General features: G+C 37.0%; 1 protein-coding gene across 1 annotated transcript in view; it reads right to left on the reverse strand.

Moving 5' to 3' along the window:
* Positions 1-24,480, reverse strand: part of GAS2 (growth arrest specific 2) — a gene marked incomplete at its 3' end in the record, with an annotated part of 137,498 nt that overhangs the window by 111,469 nt on the left and 1,549 nt on the right. Inside the window, exon 2 of the mRNA XM_080908300.1 lies at positions 1,527-1,691. Within this exon, the coding sequence (XP_080764426.1) occupies positions 1,527-1,674 (148 nt within the window). The 5' untranslated portion in view covers positions 1,675-1,691. The remainder of the gene's footprint in view (positions 1-1,526; positions 1,692-24,480) is intronic.

A 24,480-nucleotide genomic window follows, 5' to 3' on the forward strand; every position in this document is an offset into this window, starting at 1 on the left:
GTCACCTAACACTGGGTCATGCCTGTGTGATCGGGCTACACTCTACTCATTTCCATTCCTCCTGTCCTAACATCTCCATGGCCCTTTGTTGATCACACTACTGATTACAATCAGTACAATTGTTTTAAGGCAGTGTATAATTTTGTCCCCAACAAGTCTTATTTTTAAATTAACTATTTTACTGGACTTTATAAATGGAACAGCAACTTATATAATATTAACTATAATCCAGGAACTAAAAAAAGTACTAGAGCCCATGTTCTGAATTTCTGTATCACAATTCCAATGACAATTTGCATTTTTAGAAGATAGCTAAAAATTAATAATAATCATTAGTTAGCCATGAAAGGACAAAAGCAAGGGAGGCAACAACTGCCTGTTTGAGGAGGTTAAAAGTGAATAACTACCAAGTGCAAGTCTCTTCCTTCTTTTAGAGACAGACCCATGGAGGACCTTGCTTGAAGGAAAGAATTCTGAAGACCTTTTTGAAGGGCATATTGTCTATAGAAACACTTAGCAGTTTTGGTTAAACCATAAAGTTAGTTTAAATGGGATGATTATGATAAAGAAAAAAACCAAGTATCTCCCCATAGACACAGACTTTCAAATATAGCATATAAGTATCAAAAACCAAGAAACAGAGAAAAACTCTGCAAAAGGCAAATGGGTTCTCAGCCTCTGCTAGATTTTAGCCAGAGGGATTCAGTACATAAGCCCCATCTTCCAGGCTAGAAAGTGAAGCCTGCAGCTTGCAGGATTGCCTCAGTAATAAAATAGTATAGGTATATCTGTCTGCCAACCACAGAACACCACCCAAGCTCTTTGTGTACATCAATTTTACATTCTGAAAGCTGTAAGGTCCTAATATTGTGGCTCACTCTTCTTGTCTGGGAAAACCCGTTGCTAGGGATGCTATGCTATGGCTAAATATATGATGAGCCTTTAGATATACAATCTGTACCCTTCATTGTTGCACCAGTAGCATGTAGTATCACTTTTCTCAACAATGATGCTTTTCAAAAAATGTATATTTAAAAAAAAAACAGAATTTAGTTCAGAGCTAAATGACTCTAGTCAGTCCACTTAGACCAAGCATATGTATTCTCCCTCAGTTCCTACTCTCAGCCACTTTGGAAGGTGTGAGTAAAAGTAGGGCAAGAAAGACAGTTTTAGAAGCAGATTTCACGGGGCCTGCAGCTTGAACCAAAGCACAGGTTAAAGTGGTCAGCTGAAAACCCATGAGTCAGAAATAAATTAGACCAGAGTAGGAACAGTATAAGTAACTTGACCACAGATTTCCACATTCCAGTGGAGGATGCAGGGATATGAAACACAGCTCATGTGAAAGGCACTGGGAAATTCATTTAAATTTCCACAGGCTTCAATTTCCCAGATGAAAAATCCTAATAAAGAAGGTCTTTCTTTCCCAGGTACAGTCACATGCTTGGAGAAGGACACTCTGGGAGGAGGTAAAATACAGAAGACGCTGTTATCTTTGCTCACAAAGTGATATCTTATAACCTTACCTAATAGATTGGTTAACCACAAGGCCAAGTCTTCTTTCATCGGCAGCAAATTAGCTTCATGTCTGCTGGCCAGCCACTGGCTGTACTGATGCATATCAGACAGGCCAGGTCCGCTGCGAGCCTTGGGGCTCAGGGCAGTGCACATCATTTATTCACTCCTAACACCTAGGATGGAGACAAAAGAGCAATAGCTTTTCATACAAGTTAAAATTTAAAAACTTCTACCACCATGATACTGTAATGAGCCTCAGCCATGGGCTTCTGTGATATCAGCTCAAGTTATTAATTATTAAACTCAGAAGACGTTATTTGCTTTGTTGGTCTGGCTCTCTAACTTTAGCCAGCCACTTGGTAACAGAAGCAATGATACAAAGGTCAGAGAGAAAATCAAACAATAAATGCTTAGCTCATGTAAAACAATGTATTTGGAAAGAGCCAGCTTCAAGGGGAAGAAACAGTAAAATGTAGTAAAATGGAGATTTTAGTGTCTGGTGCCTTTTAAGCTGGAGAGTTCCAGAATTTGTGAGTTGAGCATGAGCACTGATAGAATTCACACAATTTCTAGTAAATACATGGGGATTGCTGGTAAGACTGTTACCTAAAGGATTAAACACAACATGCAATTTGATGGTGATAGCCAAACTCATTCAAGGACACACAGTTAAAACACAAGTATTAGGTAGGAGAGGAAGGGTATTCAAAAAGTCTCCACTACCACTCTAAAAATCACAAAAGACCAAAATTAGAAGGGAAGAGGGGTAAAAGCAATTCAACTCTATGGCATCACAGTAGAGTTCTTCAAACCTCAAGAACTCTTTCCATAAAGACACGGTCTTTATACATTAGTGGAAAACACTGTTCTTGTAAACACTGCTTCTAGTGGCCTTTGCTCCTCTACCACGATGTTTTCTTTGCTTTGAATCTTCCTTATTTTAGTCATATATATTGAGTTTTGTTTATAATTAGTTTAGAGTAGAAGTATGTTAATGCTTTACACCTAAAATAAGAAAGAGTGAAAGAGAAAGAATTTGCTTCTCGTATTAGATATTCTGTGTTAATACACAGCACAATAAAAATAAATATTATTTCATCACCTGATCACTTCACTGTATGCATAGCATAAACCTATATTTGAATCATAAAGTTAATATTTTAAAGTATATAAATATATATTTAAGTATTTAAGTACTTAAGTTGAACTGAAGTATATCACCTTTGTCTAATTTTTTTTTTGAACAGTCACAAGTAACTCAGAGTATCTCCAAAATGCTATATAGCTGACGGTGGCCTTGGTCTTCTGATTCTTCTGTCCCACCTCCTGAACTCTCTGGGATTACAAATGTGGCCTACCATACTGGCATATGGAATTCTGGAAAACAGTTTCAGGGTCTTCTGTATGATAGGCAAACACTACCTAATGAGCTACATCTCCAGACCCTCTGTAAATTATTTGTAAAACCTGATGCTATATAAGTAAAGTATATATATTGAAGCAGTCTTTTATCTGATATAAAATGTTTTCACCTTTGTTCACAACAGTTCAATTATTTCATTTACAGTCTATTTCACCATAAGACCTGCTCTCGCTACAAATCACTGTGCATAAAATAACCAAAAGAAGTTCACTCAAATGACAAAAAAAAAAAAAAAAAAAAAAAAAAAAAAAACCCACAAAACTATTTGCAACAGGCAACTCATTAGATACATTTGACATCCTGAATATTTAATCTAAGCATTTCAAAGTGACTAATTTACATGCTGTCTTTGGGCTTTTACTCTTTCAAACTTTGCATGGTACTCCTTTGTAGGTATTCTCAAACTCTATTTAGGTTAATTTCCTTTAAAAGTTTTCTTTTGAATAAATAATCTACTTCTATTTATTAATGCAAAATGTGGTTATATCAAAAATCTTAGAATAGACTGTTGGGAAAAGTAGTAAGAACATAAAGTACATAATAACACACAACTGAAAGGCACAATTTCATTTCTGATGCACTCAACTACCCTTTCGACATTCTGTATCTTAAGTGAAGCACTAGGAAAATGACCTGTGTTTACTACAACTTCCTTACAAGCTACAAGACTGTCAACAAAAGAATTACAATGTTACTGTTGTTTATTCTCTTCTAATTAATAACAGTGTTGTTCAGGGTTTACCTAAATGTCTGCAAGTAAATATCAAAAACAAAAAACACCTGGAATAATTTTAATCCAAATTCTTTTAAAATTATGTTCATTCCAGCATAACAATACCTCTGTCTTTAGCTAATCAAGATCCTTCAAGATGGTTAGCCTGTCAACACATATGTAATCAATCAAACATCTAAGCACATGAGTCACACATTTAAATAGCTAATTGAAATCTTAAAAGTGTTACCTCTAAAATGTCTTCCTTCTCAAGACACAATCTCTCCCACTACTTCCCTGAAAGTGAGATACTGTCTCACAGTAATTCTACCTTCACCCCTTTGTGTTCCCTGTGACTCCCATTGATGCTTCAGAGCCCTGTGTCACTCTACAAAGGCAAGAAGACGCCTCAGGTTCTGAAGCTCATTGTCCAGCACAGAATCCATCAGGGGATCACTTACAGTGAGCCTAATGGCATGTAACAGTTCCAGTGAGGCAGAGAGACAACAATCCTTCCCCTCAACATTTCTGAACAGTGAAGTTGTTATTTTCTTTGACAGTAGCACCTTTATTTCTCATGCAATCTCTCTTGTGGCTCACCAGAAATGTAACCCAAACTATCTCCTAATATGGACAGATGAATTTACTAAAATCAGTAAGGATAATTAAGCTAATTTTATTTTAAAACTGTACATAAGCAAATTTTAGTAGAGATGGTCAGTAAAAATGGAGTCAGATTTTCCCAGAGGCTTAGTTGGTAATTCAAATACTAGGTTAAATAACTAAACTTGACAAATACAGAGAGATCTGAAGGTATCTAAGTCCTCTCTTAAAAAAAACAAAACAAAACAAAACAAAACAAAAAAAACAAAGATAGGCAACTGAATTTCTTTCCAATTATTTTCCATATTTGAAATCATAACTACCCTGAACATGAATCAGTGGGTTTTCTTAAACTCTCTACTCTTATGCCTTAGAATTGGCTAAAATCAGACAGTAATCAGAAATAGACCCAGCTAGAAGGACAAAAATATGGTGTTTGAGGATTTCACTAGGTAATGAAGCAGACTCTCATTGAAATGACTGAACTGTAAAGGGAAAAAGAAGAAAAAGGAGGGAGAGCTCAGAGGGAGAGGGGAGGGAAGGAAAAAGGAAATGAGGGAGAAAAATGAAAATAGAGCTTGGAGGTACAAGAAGAGGACAAGGGGGAGGGAAAACAGAATGTGTAATAGAAAATTGAAACAATCAAAATATATTAAATATATATGATACCATAATGGAATATATTAGTTTTACAATTAGAAAATGATAAAAATGAAAAATAAAGATATGAATTTCTTAGTAAACACAACCTAGTTCAACTTTTAAATTTTTTAAAAAGTTCATACTAGTTAAATAAAAAGATAAGTATAAAATTTAATCCTTATATAATTTGTAATAAATATTGCATGCATATGTTGAATTGAGTTAGATCCTAGAGAAAAACTAATAAAAATATCATACCAATTCTTTGGAGCACATTTAAAGTTTCCAAAACTGTAAAACATGTTAGTAGTAAATTTAAATATAGAATACAAAATGATCAGTGACTCACTGAGTGTCAAAATAAGGAGAAAAAGTTTTCATATCCAAACGATAAAAGACATTTTCAATAAATGAATGTAATCCAAATATTTTAAAAGACCAATCAATAATTTTGTTTAATATGAAAGTCAACCAATTGGAAAGAGTAAGGCCTCAAATATGTGTATGAATTCACATATTTAAGCTTTCTGGGTCGAAACGTGAATGACTGAACTGTCAGGACTTGGAATGAATGAAAATAAACCTTAAAAGGAAAAACATGCAGAAACATACACAAAATCCTTCAGAGAGTGTGTATTTTCCCTGTCTTTCCACAGGAAAGGTGACTCTGGGATAGCAATTATGGATCTGATGAGACTTGGACAAACCCGAGGGAAGGAGGAAAAAGTTAATGAGCCTGAAAGTTAGACATCATGTTTAAAGACTGTCTAGCCCATTAGTCCAGATGCTACTGAAAACAGAGTTTGCTCTGATGGGGGAAAAAAAACCATCGTCCTAGGTGTGCTTTGATTATTGGGAAATGGTTTCTCCTATGTCTAGAAGACTGGTATGGGAGAAAACAAATTTTCATATATCTATGTAACACAATGTTATATAGAAAATAAATTGTAAAGAAAACCAGAAGTGTAACAAATAAACATAATACTCTCATCTTCTGTGAGAGTTCACTAGGAATGCTAATGAATGAATACAATATGGAAGATGAAATTTGACATCCTAAGGTTAAAAAAAAAAAAAGCTCAGTGGCCTAGCCACCTAGAAACTATACTGTCACTGGACCTTTCTCTTTGAATCTGAGTTCTGTGTTGTGTACTGTGAACCTGAGCTTTCAAAAATGATTGTGAAGATTCAACACTTATGTTACTTGGCAAATATTTCAAGTTCAATCAATTCTATATGCAATCTAAATTATTACCACCAGAAAACGTGCCAAGATAAAACATTCAATGACGTATTTTAGAAAGACATTCTATAACAAAATAGGAGTTTCATAACTATCAATCATTAATATGAAAAGAGAGAAATAAAGGAAATGTCAACAGATAAAGTATGACAACACTGCACCCCATTAAAGATCTAACAATGTCTTCATGTTGAGATCTGCACTCAAGCTTAAGTGCATAACTTTATGTAGAGCAAAGTCAGTAGTATGTATGGGGTTAAAGATGGTAACAAAGAATATTATACTTCGATGTCAGTTAGGAATCATAAGCTATTAATGTGACAATATCCTGCACTCACTGAACCAACAGGTGGCTTTAGCTACTACCCCAACTTCTCTGTCTCCCTTTCACCCTCCACCCATCTCATCTCCTTTATAAACGAAACAAAACAAAACAAAGACACTAAAAGCAGTAAAGCTCAAGTCCAGTGTCCTACCTTTAGAGTCAATCTTAGCTCTCTTCTACAATGTTGACTTCACTTCTAACCATTAATTTTTAAGTGGTAAAAGGTTCCAAACAATGCAGAAAGATTATAGGTCACTAACTCTGTCTTTTAAAATTAAAAACAAAGTGAATGTGTCAATCCAAAAACTACCAAATCTGGCAGGAGAAATGTAATTTTGAACTAGACTCAACTGAGGACTTTATTGTTATGTGACTTAACCAACCAGTAACATCTCTGAAAGATGTAGCTCTTCAACGAATGATCTGAATGCAAAATCCTTGCTGCTGCCGTTTTTTTTTTTTTTTTTTTTTTTTTTTTTTTCCTTTTTCCTAAAAACAGATTTATTGGTCACACAATAAATCCTGATTCCACACCCCCTCCTTCTCCTCTTCCCAGTCCTTCCCACTTCCTCTCCTGCTCATATCCATTCTTTTCTGTCTCTCATCAGAGCACTGTTGTTATTATTGGTTCATATTTTAACTTGGCTTGACTCTGGAGCCCAGTCTGTGCCAACTCATTATGTAGCTCATATTGCCCTAAAGATAAGTGTGGAATTTAATCCTTATATGATTTGTAATAAATGTTGTATGTGTATAGATGAATTGAGTTAGATCCTAGAGAAAAACTAATAAAATTATCATGTCAATTCATTGGGGCACATTTAAAGTTTCCAAGACTGCAAAACATGTTAGTAGTAAATTTAAATATAGGATAAAAAATGATCAGTGACTCACTGAGTATGAGGATAAGGAGAAAAAGTTTTCATATCTTAATGATAAAAGATATTTTCAATAAAATGTATGTAATCCAAATATTTTAAAAGACTAATCAATAATTTTGTTAAATATCAAAGTCAACCAATTGGAAAGAGTAAGGCCTCAACAGACAGTGAAGCACAGATTTTAGACCTCTGCCAAATTAAGCTGAGTCACTATGTGGAAACTGTTATGGCTCACAAAAGTTTATATAACTCAATTTAGCAAGCCCTTAATTTGTGAGAAGATTTGTATATTGTTTATAACACAAAATTATATTTTAATTCAAAGATAGCAATGAACTATCAGAATTCCTCATTTTCTTCTTATATGTGCAACATGTAAATATATTTGTGTGCAATATTATATATATATGTATACCACATACATGTATACATATATATATACACACACACACATACACATATATATAGTCTCAAAAGAGAATAGAAACATCTCAGGTGTTTTGCCTGAGGTGAATTGCCCTAAAAACATCTAATATAAGGAAATTACCAAGCACCTTAGCCCACCTTGGCAAGAGATACTTGTACTCTCTCTCCTGTTCTTTCCTCTAGTCTAACCACATTGATTGGAAAACTGTGAAAGTTCAAGAAAAATTAAACAAATTCACTCTTCTTTAGAATACATCAAAGTCACAAAACCATAAAAATAACACTACAATTTCTACAAAAATTTCAATTAAAACTTCCTAGAAACTTGTTGTTAAAAGCACAGTAGATGTTTTAACCAGCTCAGGTCTTTACAGGGCTCCGTGAACCTGCACAGCCATCCAGGTCTGAAGCATAGTTCTAAAAGGCATGTATCAACAGGCTATATTAAGCTCTAAAGTTCTGCCACATCTTCAAACTCAAAGTTTAACTAATGCTTGGTACCAAGCTTGGTGGCATGCTAGAAAACTTGAGGAGATGGGCCAATCACAAGTCCTTTGACTCCAGTAAATTCTGCAATGTAGATTTATTTCCCTGCAAAGCACAGTTCACTACACAAAGTAGGATGCTTATAGATAAAATGAAGAGATACAAGTAAAGTTCAATAGCACAGAGATGAAATTCAAGCTATCTTTTCTGGTCAGAAACTTCTCAGGCAGCCCTCAGCACAGGTTCCGAGAGGTACATGGTCAAGTCACTACTGTCCCAGTCTTAGTTCCTTCAGCTCTTACCTTCTCTTAGGCAGTCAGAACCCGAGCACCCATGTCGGAAAGAACGACCACCACCCTCTCCACAGCTAGAGCAGGGCATTCCTTGAAGAAGGGCTCATTGATAGATGCCAAAGACAAGCTAGGCAAATCAGATTCAAGCTGTAGTTACAAGCACAAGACTAAGAAGTTGGTTGGGAAAAGCAGCAATGAGCACAGGGTTTGTTCTCAGCCCTGCCTCTTAGAGTCTCTTGGGACAGGTGTGAAGGAAAAGAGGACTTCCTGTGCCTGGCGGATGCTCCCTACCTGTCTGAGCCTTTATTTATTAACACCATGAGGCTAAATGAGTGTCCCTCTGAACACAAGATCTTATTTTATTACATAAAATCTCCTATACATAAACCATGCTTTGTTAGAGAGGTTTGGGTGGTGGATAAGGAGTCAATAAAAATAAAGATGAATATTTTAAAAAATGAAAAAAGACTGTAATTTAAGAATAGTAATTGGAAGAAAAAGCCCATCCCATATCTATGTTTATAGAATACAGACAACAGAATATTGTGCACTGAGTTTGCTCCCATTCTAATCCCACACTAGGAACTCACTGGAATGTTTGGACTAAGTCAATCCTTTAGAGTTGATATAAATTAATTTTGCCAGGGTAATTAATGCAAAAAAAAAAAAAAAAGTTGGCTCCTTAGCTCCTGAACAGTTTCAGACTCTAGTCATTTCAGGCTGGGCTAAAATGAAACACCATGTCAAAACACAAAATTATAAATTTAACATTTGTTCACACACAGAAGAAGGGTTAACTCTACCCAATTCGTCAGAGACAAAAGTCACCCCAAATTACATTGCGACCTCTCCTTTCCCGCCCCCCCCGCCCCCCGTTAAGTTAAACTGTCTGGAAGTGTGAGAAATGGAAATACAGAGTATTAGAGAAAAAAAAAGAAAGAAAAAAAAAAAAAAAAAAAAAAAAGACCGCCAAGCTCCCATGTCCCCTCCCCCTCCCGTTCCCCCATAACCGCAGAGCATGCACAGCATTACAGCACGCTTGAGCATCACGCATGTGTACATTTACATCCAAGCGCTAATGAGACTTCCTCTCTTCTGCCCCTAGTTGGCTGAGCGGTCCCAAAGTGCTTCTGGTGCTGCTCAACAATAGAGATGGAGGGGTGGAAGCTATTTTTTGGGTACCAGGATGTCTCCCACTGCAGTGAGCACTGCTCACCCTTGGTGCTGCTGCCGCGGGTGTTGTTTCCCTCCCCACCCCCCACCTCAGCTCCTGCAGTAGTAGCTGGGCTCCCTTCCTGGCTGCATGCTCACCCAGCCAGCTGCTCCCTGCGATTCAGCTCAGCAACACCCGCGCTCTGGGCTGCACCCCTGAGGCTCCTCCAGATGCTGGTCCTGTGGCCCCGGCTCCCCGCAGCCCAGCAGCACCGTGGCAGCTGTGGCCGTACCGCCCCTCTTCATACTTCTGTGATGGTTCCTCTTGGTGCTGTTTGGGAAAATGATTTTAATCCCTCTCGCCAGAAACAGATTTCCTACATTTCATCAGTTTACACGGACCAAGCGGAAGTAAAATGCTTACTTTTTTTCCTGCTGGACAGCAAATGCGGTTGACACTGATTTACCCTTCAAATGGGAGAGATTGTATTACAAGCCCTTGGCAGCAATTCTGAGTTGGGGCCAAGTTCCAGCCCCTTGCCTGTCCCCCAAACACTAAGCTAAGACAGAAGGGGTGGGGAGCTGGAAGGGTATCATATTTAACTTCGGGTTTTTTTTTTTAACAGTAAATTACTTTAGCACAATGTTAAAATAGGGTGTTGGAAAGTTTTTCTTTCCTAATCTGTGAGTTTGCACACTCAGTGGCATGAGCTTTCTAGTAATTTGGGCCAGTGTACATTCTAAATAGAAGAATGTGATGTCTTAAAAATCTGTTTAAATATATTTTAGAATGGTCTGCACCCAGAGCTGTTTCTACTTTAGAAAGGAAACGTGATTGTGTCCTTCCTTCTCTCAGTCATAGTTCAGTGTTGTGTTGAACATCATGGGCAATTCAACCCAACTGTTGTGTGTTAGGATATGAAATTTAAGATGAAAAGCTTTGCAAGAAGTAGACAGATGTTGAATTGTCTGGTTCACCTCTGAAGAACAGGAGCCCCTAGCTGAGTGTACAGTTTCAACTTCCTACAGAGTCTGCTTCAAGGGATCACCTGTGTACTTCTACAACCAGCTTACTGACTGCAGCACACAGGTACTAGCTGATCCCTAGATACCAGGTTAAAATGGAACGAGTCATTCTCACATCTCTTATCAGAAAACAATAACAAAACCAACAGCAAAGTAAATCTACAATGGCAAAGCAAGACGGACCATTTTACCTGCCATTGAAAGTGCAATCCAAATTTATTATTGCTTCCATCTGGAAGAGTTATTTGCTCTAAAATATCCAGAAATGACACCAGTTGTTTGCATGCAGTGACTTTACAAACAAAAAGAGAAAGACAATGAAAAGACTTAGGGTAGTAATGCTTTTCATTTCAGTTACATTTCCCATTGCAACTGTTGGCTCTACAGTTCTCCTTAGCATTCCCAAAGGAGAAAAGGATCATTCCTGGAACTGAAAATGAACAGTATCTAAAACTGGCATTCATAAAAAACAGGAAGAAAGAGAGGGAGGCATGGAGAGAGTGAAGAAAGGGGGAGGGAGGGAGAAAGGAGAAAGAAAAAGAAATGGGAAAAGACAAAACTTGGTGAACTGGCATGCATAATCATGAGGAACATCACTTTTCAGTTTGACCTGGTTTTAGTTCTCATAAAACTCTCCTCCAGAAGACATTTTGAATTTCTGAACTGTACTGGCTGGTTTTGTGTCAACTTGACACAAGCTGAAGTTATCACAGAGAAAGGAGCCTCCCTTGAGGAAATGCCTCCATGAGATCCAGCTGTAAGCCATTTTCTCAACTAGTGATCAAGTGGGGAGGGCCCAGCCCATTGTGAGTGGTGCCATCCCTGGCCCAGCCCATTATGGGTGGTGCCATCCCTGGCCCAGCCCATTGTGAGTGGTGCCATCCCTGGCCCAGCCCATTATGGGTGGTGCCATCCCTGGCCCAGCCCATTATGGGTGGTGCCATCCCTGGGCTAATAGACCTGGGTTCTATTAGAAAGCAGGCTGAGCAAGCCAGGGGAAGCAAGCCAGTAAGCCACATTCCTCCATGGCTTCTGCATCAGCTCCTGCTTTCTGACCTGCTTGAGTTCCAGTCCTGACTTCCTTTGGTGATAAACAGCAACGTGGAAGTGTAAGGTGAACAAACCCTTTCCTCCCCAGCTTGCTTCTTATTTATCTTTTTTTTTTTTTTTTTTAAATTACAGATGGTTGTGAGCCACCATGTGGTTGCTGGGAATTGAACTCCAGACCTCTGGAAGAGCAGTCAGTGCTCTTAGCCACTGAGCCATCTCTCCAGCCCCCCCGCCCCAGCTTGCTTCTTGGTTCTGATGTTTTGCACAGGAATAGAAACCCCGACTAAGATATGAACCTATGCACTTTACATAAATGTTTATATCCTTGGTAATTTTGTACCATCAAAACATCATCATCCAATGAATCTTAAAGTATGCGTTTTCAGAAGATATCACAGGAGGTCAAAGAGTTTACCAACTTGGACTTTAAAAATCTTATATTCTATCCTCCTTAGATAAAAATAAGTCCCATTATTCATTACTTCAGTTATAAATAGTGAGTTGAGATGTTTCTGTTGACTTGGGAATAATGCTAAGCCTGGTTCGAGAAATGAGCTTTCAAGGGCACTGAAGTGCCTAATCACACACACTGCCCGCCTCCCCATGGTTCATTCTTCACATTTTTAAAGTTTTAAATTATGCATCATGTCAGTCTCTGCCCTTCAAGGCAGATCTAGTATGAAAAAACCAGAAGAAAAAGGGAATTTACATTTTCTTCTTTACATACTTTACAGCTGAGCTAAATACTCTTTTGGTGATGAAAGTAATATAGCACAGGAGTTCTAAAGAGGCATTGTGGTGGCTAGCTGTGGCTGATGTTTCCCTTTTGTTGAAAATAGATGATTTTTTTTCTCTGATAATATATCTTCCTTATAGTTTCCTCCATCTACTTTTTGAAGTTCCTTCCTATCTCCTCTCCCATCCAGATGCATCCTTTCCTGTGTCATTCCAAACAGGCTTCTAAGGGAATATAAAATAATTAATATAATATAATATAATATAATATAATATAATATAATATAATAATATATTATATTATTATATTATATTATAACATAACATAATATGATAATATATAATATAAATCATCATATCTGAATAGGACAAAATAAACAAACAGAAAGAAAAGAGCCCAAGAAGGTGGTATAAAAATCAGAGAACCACTAATTTGCATTCAGGAATCTCATATAAATAGTAAAGTGAAAGCCATAATATATACACAAAAGACCTGTATGTTAAAAAGAGAGGCGAAAATATATTTTAAAAGAGAAAGCATGTTTTAAAAAGGAAAAGCTGACATAACACTAGCTGAGCTTCACCACATTCAGTGAGTTGTGTAGGTGTTGTCTGAAGCAATGGAGACTAGTTATCAATTTGTGGAGAGCAAACTATAGTCCTGACAACAGTATGGATTGTTTAAGGATTCCCATGGGACCCTTTTGGCCAACAACTCAAATAGATATAATTCCCACTACTGAAAACTTTGGTAAAAAGAGATGGCAAGTTGGGGCTCTGTTTTCCCCATTATTTTTGATTTCATTTAGAAAACCTTCATATGTATGTACTTTAGGACATTTCTACTATATTGTATTTCCAACTACCCTTTAAATGGCCCTTAATTTTAACTTTCTCTTCCCATACCCCTTCCCTCTTTTCTTTCTTCCATCTACTTCTGTGCTTAATCTTCCCAGTCTCCCACCCCTATCCATCCAAAACTATCCTATTTCCCTTTCCTAGAGTTGTTCTCCCCCACTGCCCTTAGTCCTTTAATGTATTCCCAAACTCTGTTCCATAGACTATTCCCAGCTTATCAACTTAACAACTAATATCCACATATATGCCATATTTGTTTTTCTGAGTCTGGACCACCTCCCTCAGGATAATTTTTTTCTAGTTCCATCAAGTTACAAGTTGTCTTAGCAAGGATTTCCATTGCTATGAAGAGACAACAAAACCAATGTAATCTTATAAAGGGAAACATTTTATTGGGGTTGGCTTACAGTTTCAGAGGTTCAGTCCATTATCATCATGGTGGTGGTATAGTACTGAAAGAGTTGAGTGTTCTACATCTTGATCCAAAGCCAGCCAGAAGGAGGCTCTTATCTGAACTAGGTGGAGCTTACACCTCAAAGTCCACCCCCACAGTGACACACCTACTCCAACAAAGTCTTCTAATAGTGCCACTTTTCATGTGCCAAGCGTTTTCAAACCACTGTACAAGTGAATCTTATGATCTCATTTTTAAAATGGCGGAGTAATAGTCTATTTTGTTAATATAACATATGTTCTTTGTCTATTCTTCTGGTGAGAAAAATCTAGATTGTTTCCAATTTCTGGCTATTATAAATAGAAAAGCAATGAGTATGATTGAGCAAGTAGTATCTATGGTAGTATGAGGTATCCTTTAAGTATATACCCAAAAGTGGTATAGCTGAAGTTGAGGTAGATCAACTTCCATCTTCTGGAGGAACTACAACACTGATTTCCAGTGTGGCTATACAAGCAGCACACCCCATCAGCAATGAATGAGTGCTCCCTTTGATCCACATCCTCACTAGTATGTCACTTATTTTATGAACCTTAGCCATTCTGATGGGTATAAGATAAAATAGGAAAGTAGTTCTGCATTTTCCTGGTGAATGAGGACATTGAACAATTCTAAGTTTCTGAGCCATTTGAAATTCCTCTACTGAGAATTCTGTTTGTAAATATGGCCCATTTTAAACTGGTTATTTATTGTCCCGATATCTAGTTTTTTGAGTTCTTTAAATATTTTGGATACTAGCCTCTTACCAGACATGTAGTTTGTAAAAATCTTTTCTCATGCTATAAGCTGCCACTGTGCAAACAGTGTTCTTTGTCTTATAGCTTTTCTGTTTCACGAGCCACATAATTGTTGATCTAAGCGCCTATGTTAATGGTGTCCTATCCAGAAAGTCTCTTCCTGTCCCAATGAGTTCAAGGTTACTCCCCACTTTCTATTCTGTCAGATTCAGTGTATATTCATCTATGTTGATGCTTTGGTATGTTTGAAGTTAGGTTTGTGAAAGGTGTTAAGTATGGATCTATTTTGATTCTTCAACACACTCATGTAGTTTACCCAGCACAATTTGTTGAAGATGTTATCTTTTCACTCAATCATATATTTTTGGCTTCTTCATAAAAATTCAGGTTTTCAGAGGTATGTGGATTTATGTATGAGTCTTCAATTCTATTGATCATAGTGACTGTTTTAATGCCAATACCATGCAAATTTTATTATTATAATTCTGTAGTACAACTTACAATTGGAGATGGTAATAAATCAAGCAGTTTTTAAATTATTTATGCTTCTTTTAGCTATCCTGGGTATTTTGTTTCTATATGAAACTGAAAATTTTCCATTCAAAATCTATGATGAATTTTGTGAAAATTTTGATGGAAATTTCAATGAGTTTGGAGACTACACTGCTAGGACAGCCATTTTTTTTACTATGTTAATTCTCCCATTCCATAAGCATGAGAGATCTTTCCATCTTCTCCAATTTCTTTCTTCAATGTCTTAAAGTTTTTATCATACAAGTGTTTCTCTTGCTTGGTTAGTTACCCCAAGATATTTTATATTATTTGAGGCTACTGTAAAAGGAGTTAGTTCTCTGATTTCTTTCTCAATCTGTTTGTCATTTGTATATCAGAAGGATACTGATTTCTGTGAGTTAATTTTGTATGTAGTTACTACACTGGAAGTGTTTATCAACTGCAGGAGTTTCCTGATAGAATTTTTAAGAGTCACATATGTATACTTTCATGTAATCTGTAAATAAAGATACTTTGACATCTTACTTTCCAATTTTTATCACTTGGTAAACTTCAGTTGTCTTAGTTGTTCTCACTAAAACTTCAAGTACTATATTGAACAAGTATAGAAAAAGCGGACAACCTTGCCTTGTTCCTGCTTTTAATAAAATTACTTTGAGTTTCTCTCCATGTATGTTAATATTTGCTACAGACTTGATATAAACCATCTTTATTGTGTAGAGTATATCTCTTGTATATCTAATCTCTCCATGGATTTTATGATGATAGGGTGTCCAATTTTGTCAAAGGCCTTTTCTGTATCTAATGAGACAATCATGTGATTTCCATCTTCCAGTCTATGTGGTGGATTACATATATTGATTTATGTATACTGAGCTATCCCTATATCTTTAGGACAAAACCTACTTAATCATGGCAGATGCTCTTTTTGATGTATTCTTGCATATCTTTTACAAGTGTTTTAATGAGTATTTTTGTATCCATGTTCATGAGAAAATTGGTTTGTAATTCTCTTTCTTTATTTGGGTCTTTATATAGTTTAGGTATCAGGGTAACTATGGTCTCACAAAATGAATTGGGCAATTTCCCTTCTGCTCTTCTGTTTCTACTTTGGGAAATAATTTGAGGAATACTAGTATCAACTCTTCTTTGAAAGTCTGGTGAAATTTTGTGCTAAAATCATTTGGCCCTGGCCTTTTAACTAGGGGAAGAGCGATTCCTATTTGCTGTTTTTATAATTTAAACAAACTTTTAAATTACTTGTGTAATCCTAATTTAACTTTGGTAAGTGGGTATCTATTTAGAAAATTATCTACTTATTTCATATTTTTCTAATTTGTTAGAGTACAGCTCTTTACAATATGTCTTTATTATTCTCAGTAGCTGTTGTTATGCCCCCCTTTTCATTTCTCATTTTGCTACTTTGGATATTCTATCTTTTAGTTAATTTGGATAACTGTTTTCAATCTTAATAGTTTTCTCAAAGAAACAATTCTGTCATCTTACAACAACATAGGACCACATGAGAAGAGAATCAACTGAGGGATTGTCTAGATCAGGCTGGCCTGTGGGCATATCTGTGGGAAGTGTCTTAATTTAACAATGTGAGAAGACTTCAGCCTATGTGGACAACACCATCCCTAAGAAAGTAGTGCTGAACCATCTAAGAGTTGAGAAACTGAGCTACACACAAGCAAGAATCTATATGTTTATTTGTTTCTCTTTCTTTTCTATGGACTTCATTTGAATAGCTACCAGAATTATTGCCTTAACTTCCCCTCTAGACTGTAAACTAGATTTGTAAGCCAGATAAACCTTTTCTTCCCCTAAGCTGCTTTTTATCAGGATTTTATCACAGCAGCAAAAATAAAACTAGACCAAATGTCAAACAGCAGCTTTACTTGATTTGCTTGGGTGTTTGTGTTTCTTAAAATCAGTATTTTTCATTACATATTCCAATTACTCACTGGGCATGTTTCTGAAGATAACCTTCTGTTCAACTCAAATTCTTTACCATAGGAATCCATTGTTCAGTGGTAACACTGTAACTTACCTGGGAGCACGGGGAATGAAGCAATTCTCACTTAAAAAGATTAAAAACATCTAATTATGACCTTGATATTTTACCTCACTGAAAACAACCAAGCCAGATTTAAAGAATGCTCAGCTACAGTTTTTGTCTTTATATCAGCATGAAAACAGGAAAGTGTATGAATCAGTGGGTGTTTCCTAAGTTACTAAACTTTTCACATCAACCCTAACATGAACTATCCATTTTCTTAAGTGACTGGAGTAACCATGGATATGCCTTGGTGCGCCCCCCCATCTGTATACTACCTTCCTCTTTTCTGTCCTCCACCTCTACCCCATTCAATGAAAATAATACCTATGGACAGTTTCATGGATGGGACCAAAAGGAATGAAGATTAGAAGATATGAAATAAACCTAATGTTGAAAAGCAAGTGAAAAATATTCCAAAAGGTCATCAAGAAACTTTCCCATTTCTTGAGGGCTGGAGAGATGACTCAGTGGGAGGGCTTGTTGACCTTGCAGTGGGCCAGAGTTTGGCTTATGGTTCCTTACTGGGCCTTGCCTATAACTAATTCTTAGCTTACTGGCTTCTACTGGTACCTGCATACAGGTGCTAACTAACATGCATGGAAGGGTTTTTTAAAAAATGGCTCAAAAGTAGCAAAACTGGTAGATAAATTGCTGCCTCCCCTGTCTGCTGTTCATCTTTTGGAGAACTTCATAGATGATGATGTGAACAAAAAGGAAGCCATGTGGAGCTCTTTAGGCTAGTGCTCTCTAGTCTGAGGACAGGCATAGTGTTGTAGGAAAGAAAATTAATTACCAGCAGTAGAGAGGTGTTTAGTATGCGTCACTCCCTGGGTTTGACATTCAGCACAACCATACAAATATACATATGTACACATACACATACATGTACAGACGAAAATCCAATGGGAATCATAAATGCAGATATCCCAGAGTTAGGCTAAAAAGCCAGTGGCAAGTAATGGAACAACAGTCCTCAAAATGACGTTGGGAATTCTGTTATTATGAGCTCAGTAAGAAACACTGTTACTGTGAGGTTGTCTATGAACAATTTCATTTTCACAGTTTGTTATGGCTAATTTCATGTGTCAATGTACATACAAATATCAGGGGCAAGTGATAAAACTATTTCTGCGTGTGTTTACAAGGATGCTGCTTCTAGAAGATGTGCACATTTGAATAAATGACCAAAGAATTTTCTGATCACCAGTATGGGCATCACTGACTGCAAGGAGGACCCAGAGAGTTGAGCTAGTGTTTGTTCTCTCTTTTTGATATTGTAGTAGCGCTTTCTCTCTCTCTCTCTCTCTCTCTCTCTCTCTCTCTCTCTCTCTCTCTCTGTCTCTCTGTCTCTCTCTCTCTCTCTCACACACACACACACACACTCGGGGGGAAGGGTGGGAAGGGGAGGGAAGGAAGAGGGAAGGGGAGACTAAATACCAGCAATTCCATGTGAAAACTCAAGGGCTGTTCTGATATTGCATGTGCAGCGTAATCACATGCATTTCCTACTGTGTAATTCTGAAAAATGTCTGAAACCTGTGGAAAAGACTAAAGTCTTCTCTAAAACAAGCTGTTTGTCCCTGAAAGTTCACCTATTGTGTGCTGTGTAGGCTGAGGTATGGCTTTCCCATTTAAGCTGAAGTTAAGGAAATAAGTAATTTTCCTTCTTTATACATTTTTATAGTCTGTTTCTCAATCTATTTTGAAAAAAATGTAATCATAATTCTGAAAAGTTGACTAATAAAATTTTTTATATTAACTATTTTGAGAACCATACCTTGCATGTCCTTTATGCCACTGAATTCCCAACACTGAACAATGTGAGGCATGGAACAGGTACTGCATGTATAATCACTGAATAAATGAATGTCACAGATATTGGCAATGCAGGAATCTTAACACTCTTTGGTTATACTTTTATGCATTGTCTCTAATTTTGCAAATTGAAACTCAGAGTAGAAAACTTATTTTTAACATGTTACAGGTGATGGTTTCATTCCATGATGAGAACCATTTCATCTGGTAAAATATAAATAGATTTCACTAAAACAGATGTTAACTGATGTGCCAGATTTATAAATGAAGTTAATCTGTATCACCTATCACTTCATCTAAAAGCAAACCTTGGACCCAAAGTTTAATCACAAGTTATATAATGTGACTACAATATACTTAGTGGAAATATTTCTACCATTATGACTTTTAATCTTTTCAAGCATGAGTCAAAATCAGAAGAAACACATTATGGAACAGATCCAAAAGCATGCACTCTGACACGAATAGCCATCTACTACTTAGAAGTAGTTACCTCTAAGTTACTGTACTCTGGTATTTTTCTCCTTGGCATTCCCCTGGTCTCCTTTGTGTCATTTCATTGAGAAACAACACCCATGGAGAATGGGTAAATTTGTTTCATAAAGGACAATTAAAAAAAATAACTGTAAGGAATTTGAACTCAGGAAGTCAATCAAAATTGAGGAAAATTATCAATGAACAGATAACTTCATATTAAAACACAAACCATATTGCTTATATGTCAATCATACATACACACAATTTAAAATTCTGTTACACGGCTCACATCTTCACATCCTGATCTTCACTGGTGCTAGCAAGAAGATATTTCATGCTTTGCTTCCCTGTTGGAGACATTTGTTTGTGTAGAAGCATCTACATCCTCAACTTTCTTAGGATCCTTTTGACCTCTGGGAAGAGCAGTTGTTTCCTATGTTCTCTCAAATTTTCTTTGATTTCTGACTTTCCACACAACATCACAGTTTACATTTGAGAAAGTATGGATGAGGGTGAGAAAGATAGCTCACTAATTCCAGGCCAAATCTTATAACCAAAACTACAAGAGAAAACAGATATGAGATTTGTGGTTTCATGTTTACTATGGTATCCAATATATGCTTGTTGAATAGTTGGCTGGATGAACAAATGAACCATAAAGCCTCCGAGTTTCTGAATCAAGGTGGATGCTGTTGCAGAATACACGAGTCAAAGGCAGGCACCAAAGTCTTTCAGTAGAAAATAGTTATTAACTCTGCAACTTTATTGATAAGACAAAGGATAATATAAGATTTTTTCTTTCATTTATCTTGAAATTCTCATTCATGAAGACATTAAATCAGTTTTCTTTTGGGTATGGGCCACTTAAGATGACAAAAATGATTACTTATCAAATCAAGAAAAACTATCAAATCATGAAAAAAACTTCTTGGCAATTTTATTACTGGAACTCTGACATTTCACAAATGGGTAACCCTTGCCCACTGCTAATTTTTCACAAAATATTTGGAGTAGAGACTCTTAAAATGAACTAATTTGGCATCTGTTGCACCAAACAGACCAGACAGAATACTAAAAGGAGTAGTACTCCAAACCCAAAGTGAGAGAACTACACAGGAAACTGCAGAGAGTTGGGAGAACTTTGTTGAAGACCTTTGTCTACCTGCTATGGCCATAGTGACCCCTGACCTCTAGAGTTATTTGCAAAAGAACTGTGCAAAGCACAATGCCTGGCTGTCAGGAAGTAAGAGTAATCCTTTGCACTAGTCATGATGACCATGGTGTGTGACATCATGAAGAAAAGACCAAATTTGGAAAGAGAAACTTATCTACCATTTTCTGATGGGCATGTCTTAAGGGTCACATAAAAAATTTAAATATTCTGTCTGATGACTAACTACTGCCATTTCTGCACTAAGTATCATTACAACAAACCCCTGCAGTAATGATATTGCCATCCTTCCAAACAGAGACCAGAACACAGCAGCCTTCTTTCACCAGATCCCTTCTGTTTTATTTTCTCTTGGGTATAATTTGTTCATTCCCTCATTCTACCAACTTTGTTGTGTTAGATATTCACTATATAAAGGCAAGGGTGAGATTCCTCCTCACCAGGATCTCACAGTGTCACTGGGAAAAATGACTTTGAGGAGATTATGTGGCACTACACGTCAGCTAAGCAGGTTAAGCTGGGTATGGCAGACTGACACACATCTAGACTCCTAATACATGGATGGTAGAGACATGACAATTAGGATCTTGAGACAGCCTTAGGGTTTTATTGCTGTGAACAGATACCATGACCATGGCAACTCTTATAAAGACAATATGTAATTGGGACTGGCTTACAGGTTCTGAGGTTTAGGCTATTATTGTCAAGGTGGGAGCATGGCAACATCCAGGCAGGCATGGTGCAGGATGACCTGGGAATTCTACATCTTCATCTGAAGACTGCTATCAGAATACTGACTTCCAGGAATTTTTCCTCAAACACTTTCTCGCCCTTCTCATGAACCATCTTCTTTAAATATGACTGGATATTTTCTGCAGCGTCCCTTAGAATTGTTTTCCCTTTTCATTTTAAACATTTATTTTACTTTTCTGAGGGCATCCCTCATACTTATATGTTGATAATTAACAAAGAAACAATGCCATAAAAAGTTAGCCTCCAGTAAAATGCATCTGTAATATTGCAAATTTTATTTTAATCACTTTTTGCTGGCTTCAGTCAGTTTATTTTGAAATACCAGGAATCTCTTATGAGAACATTCCTTGACATTAATGCTATTAGCAGAGCAGCCCAATCTCATAACCCAGATTAGGTCTGGAAGTAATTACATACAGCAGCTTTTATGGCAATTTCTATATTTGCTACTTTGTAAGAGACTAATTAGGAAAATTAGTTTTATCTATCAGTGTGAAAGAGAAATTAAACTGAGTTTAAATATGTACACACTTTTCAACTTCTATTTGCTTAGCATACACACACACACACACACACACACACACACACATCTCTTGGGACATTTTGTGTTATATGTCTGGAACTTTCAGCCATTCAGGAAAATGAAGGCTGAGAAATAATGAAAAAAATGTGCCTAAAGAATCCACATAAAAGTTTTGGGAGACTAGAAAATGGGAACAGCAGACACTTAAAAGTTATTGAACCTGAAACAAAAACTCCTTTCTGGCAGGTGCTCATACATCAACATACAAAATCCATTGGACAAATGAAGGCTCGCAAACAGTATTACATATCTACATGAAATCTATCTTTAATTTAAAATAAAACAGTTCATTTCCTTTCTTATTTAAGGGGAATAATAAAAAAAGGGGAAAGGGAAAGAAAAAAGGAAAGAAGGAAGGAAAGGAAGGAGGGAAGAAGAGAAAAAGGGAGGGAGGGAGAGAGGAAAAAAGAGAGAAAAGAGAGGGGGAAAAAAAAGAAAGCCAGCTAGACAGACAAGGAATTAATTATAAAAGAAAAAAGTTAAAACTGCAGAAGGTATTCTAAAGCCCTTACTGTCATGGAATGCTTTGTTCACCTCTAGTTAATTACATTACGGGATGATTTCATATTGCCTGTCATATAATTGCTGTGATGATGACTTCTGTCACAGACTGGCAGCACATATGTCAATGTTAGGTATTTCACAGTACATTCATTAAAGTACTCGTCTATCTAGATGAGTGCAGAGGAACAATGTTACGACTCATGAACACATATGGCTTATACAAATGACTGAGAATTTGGGCAACTGCCTCTGTTGAGGTCTTGTTAGAAAATAAGGGCAGAATCATGAGAGATTTGAAGATAAGCAAACAGAAGAACATTTATAAAATTCTGGGCAAGGCAAAAGCAGTCAGTAAACATGACGCCACATGCAGGAAGTTTGGAGGACTGCAAGGGGAAACACCCTGCAGAACAGATGCAGGAAGAAGATGCCTCAGCCTTAACAGACAAAGCCTGCCCTTGGTCCTCCTGATTGTTTGCTAAGGTCTCATACTGATTAGTTTACCAGAGAGTCAGAGTTTAAGAGCAAGGGGCTAACATGATGATGGGTGAAGATTGTCCTGCAGCCCTTTGTATTTTGATGTTAATTCCACTTCCCCAAGAAGGGCTGCCTAGTCACATACTCAGGTGACTTCATCTGAACATTCTCATTTTAATTAGTAAAATGAAGGCAAGTGCCTGTGAGTGGGCAGGGGAAGGGAGGTGGAGAGGGTCAGAGGTGAGGAAAGCGGAGAGCGAGGGGGAGAGAAAGGGCCTAGATGGACATTGGGAAGGATGAACTGGATCCAGATGGACTTAATTGGTGACAGGTAGCTATGAACATTTTTAGAATTTTATAGGTCTTTTATCTCAAATAGAAGGACAGTTTGTATCTTTGTCTATTTGATGTAATCTTATTGTGTAGAGGGTTTGTAGATTGAGTGTTTGATATATAAACCTGTATGAAAAGCTATCAGGTCTTAGAGTCATGTTTGTGCTGGGCAGGGCAGTATTTCCACCCCAGACTGAGGCAGTAGGGCAGGCAGAGTAAACTGCCAGGGAAGGGAGCTGTGTGGAGAAGACAGCTTGCAGACTAAGTGACAGATTCTGTGTGCCTGGCTCCAAACTAAAATCAGCACCTGCAGAGTAAGACAGCAGGGCCAATAAAGAGATAAGCATTTCCATTTTTAACATTTACTACAACAGATGCACTATCATCTGCTCAGGACAGAGGGGAAAGAAAAAAGAAAATACATTAGTGAAAAGGAAGGAAAGTGGATACTTTCCTCCCTTTCTATTAACAAAACCCTAGATCAGGTAATAGGAAATACAGTGCATTTACCATTATCATGCAGTGTGGCTTCTGCCTTATGTTAGAAAAATGTTTCCAGCATTTTCATCCAGGCAAAAGATGCTCAAGTAAAGAACATTTTAGAGGCATATATAAAATACTAAGTTTAAAGGGGAAAACTCTTTGAAATGTGATCATATAGATAAAAATTATTGTAATTGGCTCATTAGGATATTATCACATGTCTATTATTTTTACTTTCTTTATATTCACCATCCATTATCTTCTCACATCTCCCCTCTCACTGGTTCCCTTTACTATCTGCAACATTTACTTTCCTGTTGCTGTAATAAAATGCCATGGCCAATACAATTTAAGGAAGTGTTTATCCTGGCTTATGGTTTCAGAGGGTTTCATCCATAGCAAGGGCAGAACCAAGAAGCTGGCTGACCACATTTTTAATAGCACACAGAAAGCAGAAGGAAAGAACAGGAAGTTGAGCACAGTTTACAAACCCTCAAAGCTTTCCCCAACTCTGATGTAATTCTTCCAGCAAGGCTCCACCCTCTAAAGGTTCCATGTCCTCCTCAAACAACACCATCTACAGGGACCAAGTGTTAAATAAAGAAGACTATGGAGACAAGTCTCATGAAACTGTAACACTGCTCTCCTAAATAAACAATGGTTCTTCTATTTTCATGTTATATATAACATATATTTATGTACTCCTTTGATTAGACTCCTCATAGTAGAAAAAAAGAATATACAA

Source organism: Micromys minutus, assembly GCF_963924665.1.
Source record: "Micromys minutus genome assembly, chromosome: 32".
In the NCBI taxonomy this organism is placed as follows: Eukaryota; Metazoa; Chordata; class Mammalia; order Rodentia; family Muridae; genus Micromys; species Micromys minutus.